At 37.4% G+C, this 16,960-nt stretch overlaps 2 protein-coding genes across 9 annotated transcripts in view; one reads left to right on the plus strand and one right to left on the minus strand.

Annotated features, from left to right (window-relative positions):
* Window positions 1-8,714, plus strand: part of usp9 (ubiquitin specific peptidase 9) — a 35,266-nt gene extending 26,552 nt beyond the window's left edge. For 2 of the 7 annotated variants that reach the window (XM_048193947.1, XM_048193949.1), the window contains 12 exons: window positions 24-579; window positions 1,352-1,475; window positions 1,622-1,847; window positions 1,991-2,120; window positions 2,213-2,398; window positions 2,789-3,009; window positions 3,227-3,315; window positions 3,899-4,055; window positions 4,152-4,364; window positions 5,018-5,125; window positions 5,862-5,957; window positions 6,945-8,714. In XM_048193947.1, coding sequence (XP_048049904.1) covers window positions 24-579; window positions 1,352-1,475; window positions 1,622-1,847; window positions 1,991-2,120; window positions 2,213-2,398; window positions 2,789-3,009; window positions 3,227-3,315; window positions 3,899-4,055; window positions 4,152-4,364; window positions 5,018-5,125; window positions 5,862-5,957; window positions 6,945-7,082 — 2,244 coding nt within the window. In that variant the 3' untranslated portion in view covers window positions 7,083-8,714. The remainder of the gene's footprint in view (window positions 1-23; window positions 580-1,351; window positions 1,476-1,621; window positions 1,848-1,990; window positions 2,121-2,212; window positions 2,399-2,788; window positions 3,010-3,226; window positions 3,316-3,898; window positions 4,056-4,151; window positions 4,365-5,017; window positions 5,126-5,861; window positions 5,958-6,944) is intronic. The other 5 variants (XM_048193951.1, XM_048193953.1, XM_048193950.1 and 2 more) reach the window with 3 other exon arrangements.
* A 2,279-nt stretch (window positions 8,715-10,993) lies between these two features.
* On the minus strand, window positions 10,994-13,569 carry rpl8 (ribosomal protein L8). 2 transcript variants are annotated; one of them, XM_048193956.1, is made up of 6 exons: window positions 13,432-13,569; window positions 12,526-12,669; window positions 12,287-12,428; window positions 11,978-12,196; window positions 11,285-11,400; window positions 10,994-11,186 (listed from the first exon to the last, which is right to left on the minus strand). In XM_048193956.1, exons 2-6 carry the CDS (start codon window positions 12,661-12,663, stop codon window positions 11,028-11,030), a joined length of 774 nt encoding a protein of 257 aa, XP_048049913.1. In that variant the 5' UTR covers window positions 12,664-12,669; window positions 13,432-13,569; the 3' UTR covers window positions 10,994-11,027. The 2 variants fall into 2 exon arrangements, with proteins under 2 accessions (XP_048049913.1, XP_048049912.1); XM_048193955.1 differs by lacking the exon at window positions 13,432-13,569 and having other exon boundaries at window positions 12,526-12,703.
* Window positions 13,570-16,960: the final 3,391 nt, after the last annotated feature.

Below are 16,960 nucleotides of genomic sequence, written 5' to 3' on the forward strand. Positions count from 1 at the left end.
TAAGTTGTTCTTTATGGCACCAGGTGATCCAGCAGAATGAGCCTTCAGAGCCGGAACCCCCCTGCAGCTCTCGTTATCGTTTGGTGGGAGTGCTGGTCCACTCAGGCCAGGCTAGTGGAGGCCATTATTACTCCTACATCATTCAGAGGAATGGCAGTGGTGGTGAGGGAGAAAGGAACCGTTGGTACAAGTTCGACGACGGTGATGTCACAGAGTGCAAAATGGACGATGACGAGGAGATGAAGAACCAGTGCTTTGGTGGAGAGTACATGGGTGAGGTCTTTGACCACATGATGAAACGCATGTCCTACAGGCGACAGAAGCGCTGGTGGAATGCCTACATCCTTTTTTATGAGCGAATGGACACATTAGACAAGGACAGTGAGCTGGTTAAATACATCACTGAGCTCACAGTGACCAGCAAACCTCACCAAGTGAAGATGCCCTCTGCTATCGAACGCAGTGTGCGCAAACAGAATGTGCAGTTTATGCACAACCGTATGCAGTACAGCTTGGAGTACTTCCAGTTCATCAGGAAACTGCTGACCTGTAACAGTGTGTACTTGAACTCACCGCCAGGTAAATCCAGCCATCGACCTTGCTCTGTTCTCTTCTGTTGTAGATGAAATTAGGGGTGTCACTTTAGCAATTTAATGCTTTCAAAGAAAAGAAAAAATCTTATTTTCCCAAGACTTTTGAACGATAGTGTATGTATGTGCTAGGGATGGGCAAATTTTCAAAATCATATTGTATTTGATATAATATTTTGCTCATAAAAAAAAGCAATATTCAAATATTTGTTTATTTAAATTACATTTAACGATAAAGATGTTTTTTTTTAAAAGAAGTTTTTGATGATGCCCACATGAAACTATATGCTGTATAGCCTCTATGTAATTTTGACAATTTGGGTTTTGAAGTACAGTATAGCAGCAGCTCTTCAAATGTGTTTTTTTTTTTTTTTTTCTCATTAAAATGCAGTTTTCTCTGTTGTACATTTCTCTGACATATACAACAGTCTCCCATTGTTGCTTGTGCAGAATATTTGAGAGTTAAGGCTACACTGCAAGATGTGATTTATTTTGAGCAGACACAAAAAACAATGCTGCATAAAAGTCAAAACTAAATTATGCCTGCTCTGAAACTCCTGTATCGAAGTATACACTTGTAATCACAGTGCAAATACACTTATGCCACTCTGAGCAGCATTAAACAGTCTGTGTAAAGTCTGTGGCACCTAAATGCCACTTACAGAAGCATGTTTGTGCTTCCACTTCAATGCAGTGTAAATTTGGCATTAGATTCAGTATTTTGTTCTCATCCATCTGTATTTGAATTTTGTGGCTTTTAGGTCAAGACCACCTTTTGCCTGAAGCAGAAGAAATGGCTATGATTAGTATACAGCTTGCTGCTAGATTTCTCTTCAGTACTGGATTCCACACCAAGAAAGTAGTTCGTGGCCCTGCTAGTGATTGGTAAGCGTGTGTGTGTGTGTGTGTGTGTGTGTGTGTGTGTGTGTGTGTGTGTGTGTGTGTGTGTGTGTGTGTGTGTGTGTGTTTGTATCAGGCACATTTGCAAGTGTTCTTCAACAGTTTGTTGATCCTTGTTTTTCTGGTTTCAGGTATGATGCACTGTGCATCTTGCTGCGACACAGTAAGAATGTGCGTTACTGGTTTGCACACAACGTCCTCTTTGCATATCCAAACCGCTTCTCGGAGTACCTGCTTGAGTGCCCCAGTGCAGAGGTTCGTGGGGCTTTTTCCAAACTCATCGTATTCATTGCACATTTCTCATTGCAAGATGGACCCTGCCCGTCACCCATTGCCTCACCTGGACCTTCAAGTCAGGTATGTCTTTTCAGTCTAGTTAGCATATTTCAGTCTATACAGGCATCCTGCATTCATGGAAAATCTGGAAATATTTGCTGTGCATGGAACTCAGTCCATAGGTTTTTTACATTTACGTTTTTTTTTTCCCCCTTTTGTCTCAGGCCTGTGATAATTTGAGTCTAAGTGAGCACTTATTCCGTGCTGTACTTAATCTGCTGAGAAGGGAAGTGTCTGAGCATGGCCGTCACCTGCAGCAGTACTTCAACCTTTTCGTCATGTATGCCAACCTTGGTAAGGACCAATAGCCAGCCTTAAGGTCTTCATCCATGCAGACTTAAATGCTACAGTGCTCTCCTGTCTCACTCCTCATTTCATTCACTTAGGCTTGGCAGAGAAGACACAGCTGTTAAAGCTTGGGGTACCAGCCACCTTCATGCTTGTGGCCCTCGATGAGGGTCCGGGCCCTCCAATTAAGTACCAGTATGCTGAGCTGGGAAAGCTCTATTCTGTCGTGTCACAGCTGGTTCGCTGCTGTGATGTGACATCACGTATGCAGTCATCAATTAACGGTGAGAAGTTCTATACCTTGCTGCCAAATGTTTGTAATCTGATAAAATGATCTGTAGGCTTTCACGTGTAGTTTCGGTACCCATTGCCCAATGAAGATGCACATCCTTGCTCAGGACTTCCTGTCTGACACAAAGCCATCTCCAGGCATGAGTGCCAGGTTGGCATTGCTTGGAGCTGAGGGCATTTACAGAGAATCAAGCAGATCTGCACCATTATTTGTCTTTTATTGTCATGCCAATATCAAATACATGGTTTTGCCACCATTTAGAGTAGTTTAATCTGTTGACACTGATTTAAGTATTTGCATGCACAAAGAACATTTTTCTCCAATTCTGCCCAGACCACCAGCCAGGATATGAGCTGACATTTCCACATCTTAATATTTTTAGGTAACCCTCCCTTGCCGAACCCATATGGAGACCCCAATATCACTGCTCCCATCATGCCTCTGCAGCAGCTGGTTGTGGACATTCTGTTTGTGCGCACCAGTTATGTAAAGAAGATTATTGAGGACTGCAGTAACTCAGAGGACACTATCAAACTGCTAAGATTCTGCTGTTGGGAGAACCCTCAGTTTTCTTCCACTGTGCTTAGTGAACTACTGTGGCAGGTGAGTGAGATCAGCAACTCACAAGCAAGCAAGGTATAATAGCTGTTTTAGTGAATTAGTTCATCAATTCAATACTCATGTTTTGATAAGTGTTGAAAGCATGCCTTAGTTATTTTACTGGTTTTTATGGTTTTACCTTTGTTAGCCTTTTGAGTTGAGTAGATTCAAAATGTTTGTTTTGAAGATGCTAATTAACGTCAATGTGTTTTTTGTGTAGGTGGCATATTCATACACGTATGAGTTAAGGCCTTACCTGGACTTGCTTCTCCAGATCTTGTTTATTGAGGACTCATGGCAGACTCACAGGTCAGTCTGCTTTCCACTGTTATTTCATATTTAGCAGTTGCCTTTTATATAAATCAACTTACAAGAAAATTGGGTTTTCTATGCAATATGGAAAAAGTATAGAATTTGATTTTGGTCATTTCAAGGTCTATTAAGTATGGAGGAGGAGGGAAGAGTATGGAAAAATGTGTTTCCAGTCTATTGCCCCCTTTCTGTTTTCTACAATATAACATTATTTCCAAATAAATAAATATCATACAAGATGAGTGTTTTTCATACATGGTCAGAATATAACATGCATGTTAACAGTTGGATTTATCTTAAAGGAGAACAACTGCTCACTCTCTTAAGCATAGCCAATTTATTTACTAAAGTTTCGGCTAGTAGCCTAGCTTATGCTAGTAGCGTAAATCCAAGTTAACAGTTGGATTTCAACCATTTATCAGATGTCATATATGGTCCAAAATATCTACAGAAGTCTTTCAACCTTTAAAGTCCTTCAATAGGCATCTTGACCTTTTGACATCCATGGGTTAATGAAATTCAGCACATCATAATCACATTATAATGTCTTTCCCTGCTCTTTTTCTTTATGGTTTGTTAGGATCCACAATGTGCTGAAGGGAATCCCTGATGATCGTGATGGGCTTTTTGACACCATTCAGCGCTCCAAAAACCACTACCAAAAGAGAGCTTATCAGTGTATCAAATGCATGGTGGCTCTTTTTAGCAACTGCTCAGTGGCCTATCAGATTCTGCAGGTGAGAACAACAGCATAAGAATAAAAGACTGTGTACTTGGATGGGTTTCTTTTATGGTTTTGAACATGCAAAAACTGCTTGTTTTGCCTGTTCCAGAGTAATGGTGATCTAAAGAGGAAGTGGACATGGGCAGTGGAGTGGCTCGGTGACGAGCTGGAACGAAGACCGTACACTGGCAATACCCAGTACACGTATAACAACTGGTCCCCTCCTGTCCAGAGCAATGAGACTTCCAACGGATACTTCCTGGAGCGCTCCCACAGTGCTCGTATGACTTTAGCCAAGGCCTGCGAATTGTGCCCAGAGGAGGTATGTGTTGGCTCATGCCACCCCTCATTGCCTGAAAAATTAGTGCCAGTATATTTAGTTTTTTTTAGTTAGTCTGACTTTTTAATATTTACATTTGTATACATTTTTTCATGGTTGCCTTATACAGAACCCCTTTCAGTAAATACTGATTTTGTTGGTTTATAATGGGGAGAGTTTAATAATTCAAACTTTTTTCTTCCAAAATCAGCACTGAAATAACACCATGACTGTATAATGATGGGCTGGCACACATCAAACATTTAACTTTTGGAAAGTAATTGTGTAAAGGATTTTGAAGAGTTTTTGCTAATCTATAAATGTTTTGAGTGCTAAATAGCCATGTTTAACTATAGGTAGGGCTTTGAGTTTTCGACATTTTTATTTCCAGTTTTTTTGTTGTTGGTTTTTTATGCAAATTTATGCATAAATTTAAGTTTCATTATATTTACGCTTGATTTCATGATAGACATTTTTTTATTTTATTTTATTTTTTTTTTTTTAAGAATTTCTATTAATTTGCAGAACTAAAGCACTTGCTTTATCAAATCCAGTTTAATGATGAATAGCAAATTACCACAAATGTTAAATGTATACAGCTAGAGATGCATAATTTGTTGGAACAGTATGCAATATTAACTGCCATTTCAAAATAGTGTCACTTAACGAAGCACGAGGTGGTATCTGAAGAGGACGCTGGCCGGAACCCGTCCTCGACACAGCAGCTTTTGCCAGGGGAAGTGACAGGCCAACAACAGCACACCGTAAGACTCGTATGGCCCGGCCACACTGGTGCCATCTGCGTAACTTTTTGATGTTCACAGGGCGTGATGTAAACACAACCATCTTCCACCTCCCTCAAAAACAACTCTAAATCAACTGTTATTTCGTCCTCATCTCAGTGTGTCCAAACTGTTTCTTTCTACCCAACTAGAAGTCTTAATGTGGTAACTAAGTGTTCGAAAACTCTAAGCCTTGGCTATAGTGTGTACAGATGAGTTGGAGATGATGTTTGTGTCTGGTGCTGTTTTTCTTTTTGTTTGAGTCTTTTGGGGATGTGATATTGTTCTGGTCATCTATCTGAAAACATGGTTAGTTTTATATCCCATTATGAAGATTAACTCTCATGGGGGAAGGACGCAATGTTCAAGAGAAGCTTTTGTCACACCGTCTAATCAGTTTATCCATGTGCAAATTCCTGTGTCATCAGAAGCTTCCTTTTAGTTTGGAAAACAATTTTAGTAAAATTGAAGTTTAGGAGAGTTTGGTATATGTTGTCATCCATATATGGTGTTCTCTCATCTGTCATTGAATTTAAGTATGTCATAGTAGTGGAATCCCCAGAGTAATTTGCCTTGTCTAAATCAAACCTATAAGCCCTGAGCCTTCATATTATAATTGGCTTTGCATCCCTGGTTAGTATTAAAGAAACAAACCTTTTTATATTTAATTAAAACAGTGTATCCTAGTGCATAATTTCATTTTTGATGGTTGTTTTAGGAGCCCGATGAGCAGGAGGCCCTTGAAGAGCAGGACCCTTCTCCTCCAGAGGACACTGCTCTGTACCCTCACTCTCCAGGCTCAAAGTTTCAACAGGTACTGAGCTTTAGTCACACTAATCTCTTACTAGTCATCTTTTAAACTTTGTATATGTAATGTATGTGAATTGAAAGGACTATTTTGAAGGCTTTCATAAGCTTTCTTCAATGTAAACCTATGTTGTGATTTTAATAGTACCTCACATCAAGGCGCACAACACCCCTCTTGATTTGAAAGCTTGTTTTTGGATTTAATATTAGATGGCTAAGTTTATGGTCCATAAGATGTTTAGTCTGTTCATCAAGGCTGCATTTATTTGATCAGATACAGTAATTGTGAAATTATTACAACTTTTTATTTTTATTTTTTATAAATATAACTCTTGCCCTGTCAGCATGTTTTTTTTTTTTTGTTTGTTTTTTTGTTTTTTTATAAAGTTGCCAGACAGTGCCAACATTTGATGATTTTCACAAAATTTCATAGCCTCCAGAATGTTGTTGTATGAATATCTAAACAGTTAATATATATTTAAATGTAATTTTATTCTTGTGATGGCAAAGCTGAATTTTAAGCAGCCATTACTCCAGTGTCACATGATCATTCAGAAATCATTCTAATATGCTGATTTGGTGCTCCTGAAACATTTGTTGAAAACAAAAGTTCAAAAGAACAGCATTTATGAAAGAAATCTTTTGTAACAAATGTCTCTTTAGATCAATTTAATGCATCCTTTCTGACAAGCACTGCTTATGTAGGAAAGAAAGTAGAATCACCAATGTGTGGAAACTTGCTAGAATCATTCCTTTTATCAAAATTAAAAATGTTCCTGCAGCTCACAAGTAGAGAGTGATGCTGACAGCTCTGAGGCCATTCTTAAGGTCTATTCTTAGGACGGCAGTGTACTGATGAATGTCGCATTTAAAGTCACTTTTGAATAAGTGTTAATATATATAATGTCATATACAAATCTAAGTAAAACATGAGTATAAATTTTAACTCTCTGATAGTCGTGCACTCATTTGATTTATTCTGGTGTCTCTTCAGCAGAACAACCTCCCGCATACGCAGCCGTACACTGGGCCCGCAGCACAGCACGTCAACAACCCTCAGCGTCCAGGCCCACGAGCACAAGAGAACTGGGAGCCCCCTGAGGAGGTGCCGCCCAGCCAGACTAAAGACTAACAATATGTTGTCACACTGTCCTCCATCTGAATTCTCCAGTGAGATACTCAAATCCAGAGCAAGGCCAGGCCCCACCATGCTGCTCCACTCCAGAGCCCGTGTAACCAGAACATTCAGCTTCCCTCAATTTCTAACCCTGGAGTGGAGTCTCTTCACCGTCTGCTCTGCAGTATTAACTGTCAAAAGTGTAACTTGCAGTGGACTGTGCATATTGTTTGTAATAATAAAACGGGCCTGACGCACTTGTCTCATGACAGAGGTGTACATACTATGTTAATGTTTTGACTGTTCAAAAGCAACAGCTTGTGTGATGCTGTTGGGAGACTGCAGATTTATGAAAATGGAAAAACAAAAAAAAATGCAAATACAACGGTGAAAGACAAAAAAAAAAAAAATCCCTGTTTTATCCCATGCTCAGTAGTAAGGTTTGGGCCGTTTGGGTCATTCTGCTTTTGATCATACATTATATTCATGTCAAAGCTTAACCGGCTATGGCACCTCGTGAGCAAGAGTTGGCCATAGTTTGTGAACGATGGGACGGTTGGGTGATGATCTTGACGTTTAGTTGATGTGAATGGGGTGATGATGCAATTTTAATCTGGAAATTCCTATTGCCTTTTTTTCTTTTTTCTTTTTCTCTGGTAATAATTCAATAATTTGAAATCTCCAGCTGACGCGCTGTAACATCTTAGCATGGCTTCACATCAAACTAGTATAGCCGAAGGGCAATTCTGTGATTTTTCTTTCTCCACAGTAATTTGGAAGATCCCTTTTGTTTGTCCCCTTGTCCATATGCTCTTCTAGATTTGATGTTTTCGAAGCAATGTAAGAAATAAGTGGCTTTACAATTGCACACGTTTCCTTGGATAAATACTTGGCTGTCGCTTTTTTTGGTGGGATAAACACTTAGATTTTGATGATAGGAATTTTAGAAAGAGAAAATATACGCAACAGTTAATGCCAGGGTGCCTGGAACATTAGTGGACAGAACTCGTTTCGCTTATTTGTCTTGAACCTTGCGTCAGACAAAAGACCTGGCAATTTAGTCGGTCGCCTAAATTTATGATCCCTGTTCACATTCGTGTAATCGAATATAGGCTCTGTCTGGGGATTCTTCATTTAAGGAGAGTGAACGTAAAAGCAGGGTTGTACCATAAAATAACTGCTGGTTAGTCATGTTGCAACTTCAGTTAGTAAAGTCTCTTGGATTAAAGGAGTAAACATCAGTAGATACTGTATGTATTTAATTGGTAACTTGAATGCTTTTTTTTTTTTCTTGGATTTTGTTGGAAAATACCAAATACTCCTGCAAATGAAAATATTCTGCCCATCATATATTTAAATATTTTGCTGTTTTATTTTATAGAATTTATTTTGTTGTATTTCACTAAAAGAAAAATAGAATTTGATTTAAGAGGAACATTTTTGTCCTTGTGTTATTTTTAAAGATTATTGACTGTACAGAGTTCTTCGCCCTGTTTTTTGCCGACTTTTGTTTTGGCCATGATGTGACGTTGAATTCTGAAGCCACAGTCACAATGTTGACTTTCACTTTATGAGGTTTTTGTGCACAGAAATATTAGAAAAAAAAGCATTGCGCCCTTCAAGAATAAAGAAAAGAAATCGGGAAAATGTCTCTGTTATTGTGAAGATTCAGACCTGCATGATGTTTTATGTATTTGTATAAATTCACAAATTTGTCACTGTCGAGTACACCGACCAAATTTAATTGTGTTGGTGGGTCAACTATTACTTTCTTAAAATGCCTTTATAATAATCCATAGAATAATTGAGACTTTTTAGGCTTTTATTATTAATTTTCAGCCTCTGATCAGAAAAGGCATCCAGAACGATGCATTAAAACCCACAAACTTTCTTTAGAATGCAGCAATTCTGGGTATATTGGGAAGGATTATGGCAAAGTCTGCCCTGAGAACCCTCTTAAATTGCACATCCAATTTTAGATAGGTTGCAGCCAACAGCCACTCTTAACCAGTTTTAATAACCCACAAGGCCAATCTCAATACATACAGGATGAAAACTTTTTCTGCATCAAGTGAGGCTGGAAACTAATGAGCTCAGAACTTTGGATTGCTTGGAGAAACAGCACTGGCAATCTTCATGCCCAGGCATGGATGTGGCTCTCAGAAGATAATGTTAAAATGTAATCTTATAAATTAAACTTACTGTGATGACTTTTTACTTGCCCTGTATTGAAGATGCTTAGTTTATGTTTTGTGCTCGATCTACAGCACCTAGGTGTGATTTGATCATTTCCCATGCCATTGGTCAAAAAAAAGATATTTAAACATTTATGATTGCAAATAGCAAACATACTTTGTCAATTCATTTAAAAAAACAAATGCTTCCTAGCTGATCGGAGAATAACTAAAATAACTATATATAAAAATACGTAGTTAAATCTTTTCCAGGTCTGTATGCAATTTTAAAACTCATATTTCCAGGTCTTTCATGACACTTTATAATAAAACCCTGGACCTAATAAAAAAAAAAAAAAAAAACTACACTTGTTAGAATCTAGTGTAGTATAACAAGTTAAATCACATAAGTGCATCTATAAGTTTGACTTAAACTATAAAAAATAAAATCAGCTTAATTCATTAACCTGTAAAATATTTCATAACTATCAGGGTTCGTACACATTTTTACCAATAAAATTCCATGACTTTTCCATAACTTTAAGTAAAATTTCATGACCTAATGTTTCATGAAATGTCTATGTATACATGTTAAATAAGAAGAAAATCCATGTTACACCCAACATATTTTTACTAAACTAAATGACAAACTTTGTAGTGTACAGTAGAATATGAAATATTTATTTAAATAACGCTTGCACACAGAACGCGTCTTTGCGTCTAAAAACGTGAGACGCGGCGCTCAGGAGTGGTTTTTAAAAAAGCGCAGCATAGAACGCGAGAGTCTCGAGACGCGCCTTTGAGACGTGATAAAATAACGACAATAACGGAAATAATAGAAATAGGCAAACTGCAGAATTTACAGATACAAGTTTTGACATGGAAAAAAAGAAAATAAGATAATAATGAGCGCCTCCTCCACCATGTTGCCATTATATAAAACAGTTGTCATGCCAACTCGCAACGCTTGCCCCGCCTCCGAGTTCTTCTGATTGGTCCACTGTTTTGGCACTGACATTGATAAGCGGCGCTGCGTGTAAAAGTTGAAATTCTTTTAACTTGACACGGCGTCTTAAAAACGCGGAGCTCATGCGAGAGGCGCAACAATGTTAAACTAAAAAATAAATAAAAGTGTCCAGCAGCACTGTCCTGCACAGTACCTCTGCAGTTAGGGTTTCGTTTCTGGATACAGCACTCAAAATGGTCCCTTGTTTTACAGTGGATGAGAGGGAAGCACCGCAGCTGGGAGCGGGTGTCACGTCAGTCGCACGGATGAAAAAGCCAGCGATTGGGTTGGAAGCAGTCGAGCACGCAGCTGCATACTTTTCATCATGAAGCCATACATTTTTAAATCTGCATTTCCCTGGCATTGCTACACAATACTAACATTAGCTGAAACTGCGTTACCCCATGGTTACCCCACGCAGAGAACGTCACGTGACGGATAGTGCGAACGTTAACTATTGTAATTTAACTAATATTATCAACTATATTCGAATATACGGAGATTGTGAAACAAATTTCCATGACTTTTCCAAAACTTTGTGGGTTAATAAATTTTTCCAAAACTTTTCCAGGCCTGGAAATTGCCATTTTAAAATTCCATGACTTTTCCAGGTTTTTCATGACCGTACGAACCCTGAACTATGTAGGTACTATGTAGCATTCTAATATGTATATTTGACAACACTAGTTGTGTTTCTGCAGAGATAGTAAGTGATAACTGACAAAGACACCAACAGGCAAGTGGAATTTGTTGGGACACATTTTATTATGAAGATACACATTAGTTCTCTTTGTCCTGGACGGTCTTTGTTCCACGCAGTCTGCCAGTACGACGGGCAGCGATGAGACCGACCTTGCGTCCAGCGGGCGCGTCCCTCCTGATTGTTGAGGGCTTGCCAATATGCTGATGGTTACCACCACCGAAGGGATGCTCAACAGGCTGGAGAAAGAAAAGGCACAAATCAGATTTATAACCACCATTAAGGGAACGAATCAGACTCTGAAATCCATAAATTGCAGAAAAATAAATTTGCTTACATTCATAGCCACACCACGGACACGAGGCCAGCAGTTCCTCTTGGCCTTGTACTTGTGGTATGCACGTCCTGCCTTCAGGATGGGTTTGTCAATACGACCACCACCAGCAACAACACCTTTAACATATGACAGTAAACTTCAGTTTATGCTGAATTCAGTCTCAAAGACTTTAAAGCCAAAATAAATACACAAATACCCCTTACACATTTGCTATAGAAGGGATTCACAAACTTTTTTTTTTTTTTTTTAAGTGATGTAAAATACCCCCTGAGATTTAGTGTTATGCAGTTCTCAGTTCTGATGTTTTTTAATGATTTATTCCAACTTTACATTGTCATTCAAGTATTAGTTCACCTTGTGAACCCCCAGAGGTTCTCTCAGAAACCCCAGTTTGGGAAACCTGTGCTACAGAATGTAATATACTAAAATTATAGATCCATACGGTCACAAAACATTTCACTGGCAAGCCCCATTAAAAAAAGTTCTGTAATTTATACATTTGGCAGACACTTATGTTTTATAACAGAATAATAGGAAAAACACAAGCCTAAGTATTTTAGAAAATGAAAATTAATCAGTAATCTTAATTATATCCATGGATGGATATAATTAAGATGGAGCAGGGATCAATACCACTCCAAAAGATATATTCATATCAGCCAAAATTTAACTCAAATCATAATATTTGCTTACCAACAACAGCTCTGTTTGCAGATGAGATGACCTTTTTGGATCCAGATGGAAGCTTGACTCTCGATTTCTTGGTCTCGGGGTTGTGGGAGATGACTGTGGCGTAGTTTCCGGATGCGCGAGCGAGCTTGCCCCGGTCTCCGGGCTTCTCTTCCAGACAGCAGACAATGGTACCCTCAGGCATGGTGCCAACGGGCAGCACATTGCCAATGTTCAGCTGGGCTATAACAGTTCAAGCACAGAGACTTTGATCAACAGGTGAACATAAGATTGGATGTTTGCTTGCCCTGCTCTCGGTTTAATTTTCATTACCTTTCTTGCCGCAGTAGATGAACTGCCCAGTGTGGATGCCTTCAGCTGCAATGAACAGTTCTGTCCTCTTCTTGAAGCGGTATGGGTCACGGAACACCACCTTAGCCAGAGGAGCTCCACGGCCAGGGTCGTGAATAATGTCCTAGAGGAGAAAGCATTTTTATTTTTTTGGTAATCCTTCCTTTTAAATGATACGTGAGTGGCCTTTTCACGATTTCAACGTTTAGTCCACAATTTACCTTCACAATCCCCTTGATGTAGCCATGGCGTTCAGCAAAGTCAATATGACGGAGTTTAGCAGCACCTTTTCTGTGCTTGACATGGGCTTTGAAGACGGAGCCCGCACCTTTTCTCTGTCCCCTGATCACACGTCCCATTGCGGCCTGTAGAAACAAGCAATTACACATTTAATAAGACATTTCAATGCCATATTTACATTGAGGGTGTCATTCTGCATTTGGTCACCTTTCACATTTATTATTATACAGAGGAAGCTGCACTTAAAGTAAATGGCAACTGAGACTGTCAGCAAGTCACACAGGTTGGGAATAACATGAGAATGAGTAAACAATATAATTTTACTCATAAAAGCATTTACATATTGTGTAAATATGCATTGAACAAAATGGCTAAATAGCTTTCTATTGTCCAAAAGTATGCTATTGACTGTACTATGCTGTATTTTGTTTAATTAAACGGTCTTTTTTGTACAGAAGGCTCACTCTCGTTAGTGTCCTTATTTAACTAACGTTAGCCCTCCAACAGTGACAGCCGCTATAATGAATTCATGCGACTCGCGAGTAGTTAGCAGTGAACCGTATCCCACACTAACGAAACGTACGGTTAAAAACAACACATAATAGCGTTTAAGCTGGTCAATAGATTAACTAGACTCGTACAATAAGCAGAAACTCCTCCGAGTCGTTTCAGAAGAACCGGTGCTCTAGGCCACAACATGACCAGAGACATCATCACTTCAATGATAAATATCACACTCAATTTCAACATTCTAAGACACAAAAACGCAAAGATGAGTCCTTAACTAATGTGTTGACATTATACAGCTTGTTATATGCGTGGATGGTGAACTTTAAACAGTGATTACAATCAGATTGAGCAGAGAGACAGAAGATTGTTTCTCATACCTAAACTCCGTTGACGGAAAGAGGAAGCAAAAGGGAGTGATGGGGATTTTCTTCCGGAGAAATGGGGGGGAGCTGGGGGTCAAGTGCCCGGATGTGTGTTCAGTACGCGGTTCGCCCTCTAGAGGCTGAACTTGGAACAGTTTAAAAGAAAGCATATGAGTGTTTCACACTACAGGAGTGGTTCTCAACTGGTTTGACCATGATGGGACCCACATTTTTTCCATGGTCATTTTTTAAGAGAAGCAGAAAGAACTGTTAACTGTTGCTTTTTATTTTAAATTTATTTCACAATAATGGTTGACACAAACACAAGTACTGTCCCACTTACAATTTATGTGTATGTTAAGTTAACATACACGTAAATTGTAAGAATATGACTAATACTGATGAATAAACAGTATAAGGTAAGGATATTAAATGGCAGTCCCAAGCTTATTTTTGTTAATACAATAAAGTTAGGAAGTTAGTATGAGCCACAACAGTCAAGTGGTATTTTGTGTTTACAGAAACAACAGTTACCATGGCAAATACACAATAGCCTGCTAACATGAACTGTTAATGAAACATATCCTCCTGAGACACAGAAAAAGGTTTTTTGAATTTAGTATTTTTTCATGTCATTACATTGTTTAGAGCATAAGAAACAAATGGGGGAAAAAAAACAATTTAGAAACATTATATTTTATTCATATGTTATGGTATGTCCTCTGTAGTGGACACCTGTGGCCAGTTGCATAAACTTAGTCACTATATTAAGACTGTGTCTTAAGAACTAGTTTGACCAACTTGCAGTTAACCAAGGGGTAATCAATGTTATTTTTCCAATTCAACTTATACCAATCTACCTTTTTATGTAGCCTTATGGACTTTAAAAAATTAGGACCACTCTTCAAGAAAACATTAGTGTCTTAACTTTTAAGACTAGTCTAAGCGGTTTATGCAACCGGCCCCAGGACTAAGTTAAATAAAATGACATGAAATGACATGTATAGGCAAAAATCAATTTTTAGGCTTCAGGATTGTTTTGCACCAAACTTTGTATAAAGATGATTCTCAACTATGATAAACCAAAAATTGATAAACCATTTTACTTTATGCAATATTTGGGTATAATAGCCATGGGTTTTCCCATTCAATACATGTATCTATAGCCTACACTGTATCTAATTTGCATATTAATGTGTTCTTGGAGCAACATGCAATGAAAAGAAGCGTAATAATGGGAGTAATAATTGGCAACATTTTCATAATAATATCTAATAATTAATAGGAATATTGATATAAAATTTATTTCCCTAAATGCCTGATAAACATGATTTAAGTCCTGTTGTCCTCTACAGTGGTCATGTATGAAATCAATGTCCTTTTTCGTAACAGAAAGTCATATTTTGATTGGAAACCCCATAACATTTTTCTGAGATGTTGATTTATAACAAACAATTTGAAAATTAATCCGATTTTACAAAATTACAAAATATTATCATATTTCCATAAGAGTGCTAATTTTCATTTTCAGTCATATTTAATGACTAAGAAGTTGTTGTTTCATGGCAAAACCTCTAAAAATGTGGTATCTCTGCAAAGCCCTGAATTTGCTCTTTACAAGACATCCAGATTTAAAACTGTGACATGTATGATGTCAGAGAAAATCACTAAAATACAATGTCCACTATAGAGGACAAAAGTCTATTCCTGGGTCGCAGGAGGATATGGAAGCTGCTCCTGATGAACAGAATGAACATCATACCTACATGCTAAATTCTTCCCAGCTAACTCACAACGTACAATTTATTGGTACTTTTTTGGTAATTTCATGACTTATTAATTGACAATGTTCATAATTTACACAAATTCAGAATTTGGCTGATTGACATTTTGTCCCACAAGGCTTTTTGCAAGTATGGCAGAAAATGGTGAAAGATAAAACATGTTAATTTTTATCCAAAAAGCCCCCCTAGAACTTTCTACAGTCGCCTTGCACACTGAGTGAGTAGAATAATACTCCTGAACACACTGACAAATTATGCATTATAAAATCTATTTTTGTTTTTGTTGCATGTAGCAGATTTGTGTCAAATTATATAAACAGGGAATGAAAGCCAATAAGGCCTTACATATTTATATAGGAACACTTTCTATAAAATAGTTCTCTCGGTAGATTTGAGTTTCACAGTATATGAATCATTCATCATCACTATCATTTTCATTGATGTCGTCATCATCCTCTGTGTTGACTGAGAGCACATGGTACTAGATAATATTCACCTCTAAATTATTTACAATTTCTATAGTTTATAAATACAAATATTAGGAAAAAATTCCATATTATTTTCAATCTATTCAATTGTTTAACTGTAGAGCAAAGATTTTTAATATCCAATGCATGGATGCAAATCGGTTAAAAAAGTGGGAGCTGATCAAACTTGACTGCTACCCCCCCCCCCACACACACCTTTGTTCAAGGGCTTATTATGTTCATCAAATGTCTGTGAAATTTCTGTTAATGTCTCAGTTGTTGAATCTTTTTATGTTATATATTTATGCCTTATGAAATTTGCTGGAAATAAACTCAATTGAATGTGAGAGTTAGTATACAGAATTTCATAGATAGCCTTTTATGTATCACAGAAGTGGCAGAAGTTGAAGAAACACCCATTAAAAGTATTGGTAACACTTTACAATAAGGTTCATTAGTTAAACATTAATGTATTAACTAACATGGACTAACCATGAGCAATACATTTGTTCCTGTATTTGTTAATCTTCGTTAACATTAGTTAGTAAAAATGGTTGTTCATTGTTTGTTCATGGTAGTTCATAGTGCATTAACTAATGTTAACAAGATTTTAATAACGTATTAGTAAATGTTGAAATTAACATTAACAAAGATTAATCAATGCTGTAGAAGTGCAGTTCATTATTAGTTCATGTTAACTAATGTAGTTCCTAACTAATGAACCTTATTGTAAAGTGTTACCAAAGTATTTATATATTCTGTATATGCATTGGACAAACAGGCTAAAATGGTTGTCTATTATTTAAAACTATGCTATTGTATATTGTGTTCAGTTTTGTTTCATTAAACACATAAATTCTGTTACCTTAATAATGTAAAACATAGCATTTTATGTATCCTAAATACATAATGTTCCTCACATTTTACATAATTTGAAAACAATTGAAGATGACCTGTTGACGAGATATATTTACCTTGATCTATATATAGAATGCATTTGAAAAGTAGCAGAAATGAATAATAAATGCGTGATAAATAAGTTAATAAAAACTGGGACATAAAAGTGTCAGCCAGAAGTAGAAAAACTCATAAAGGATTTATATATTGTTGAATGAGAATATTAATTATTCATTTACATTTTTAAAACAAAAGTACAAAGTAATAATACAGAAGTACAAAGATTATCAAAGCTCACAACACTTAAAAAAAAATAATATTTTTTCCCCCTTTTTTTCCACATTCCTTGCCAAGAGACGGCTAACATCTCGCGATATTTCGGGCGCTGTGACGTCT

Source organism: Megalobrama amblycephala, linkage group LG6 (genome assembly GCF_018812025.1).
Source record: "Megalobrama amblycephala isolate DHTTF-2021 linkage group LG6, ASM1881202v1, whole genome shotgun sequence".
Taxonomy (NCBI): domain Eukaryota; kingdom Metazoa; phylum Chordata; class Actinopteri; order Cypriniformes; family Xenocyprididae; genus Megalobrama; species Megalobrama amblycephala.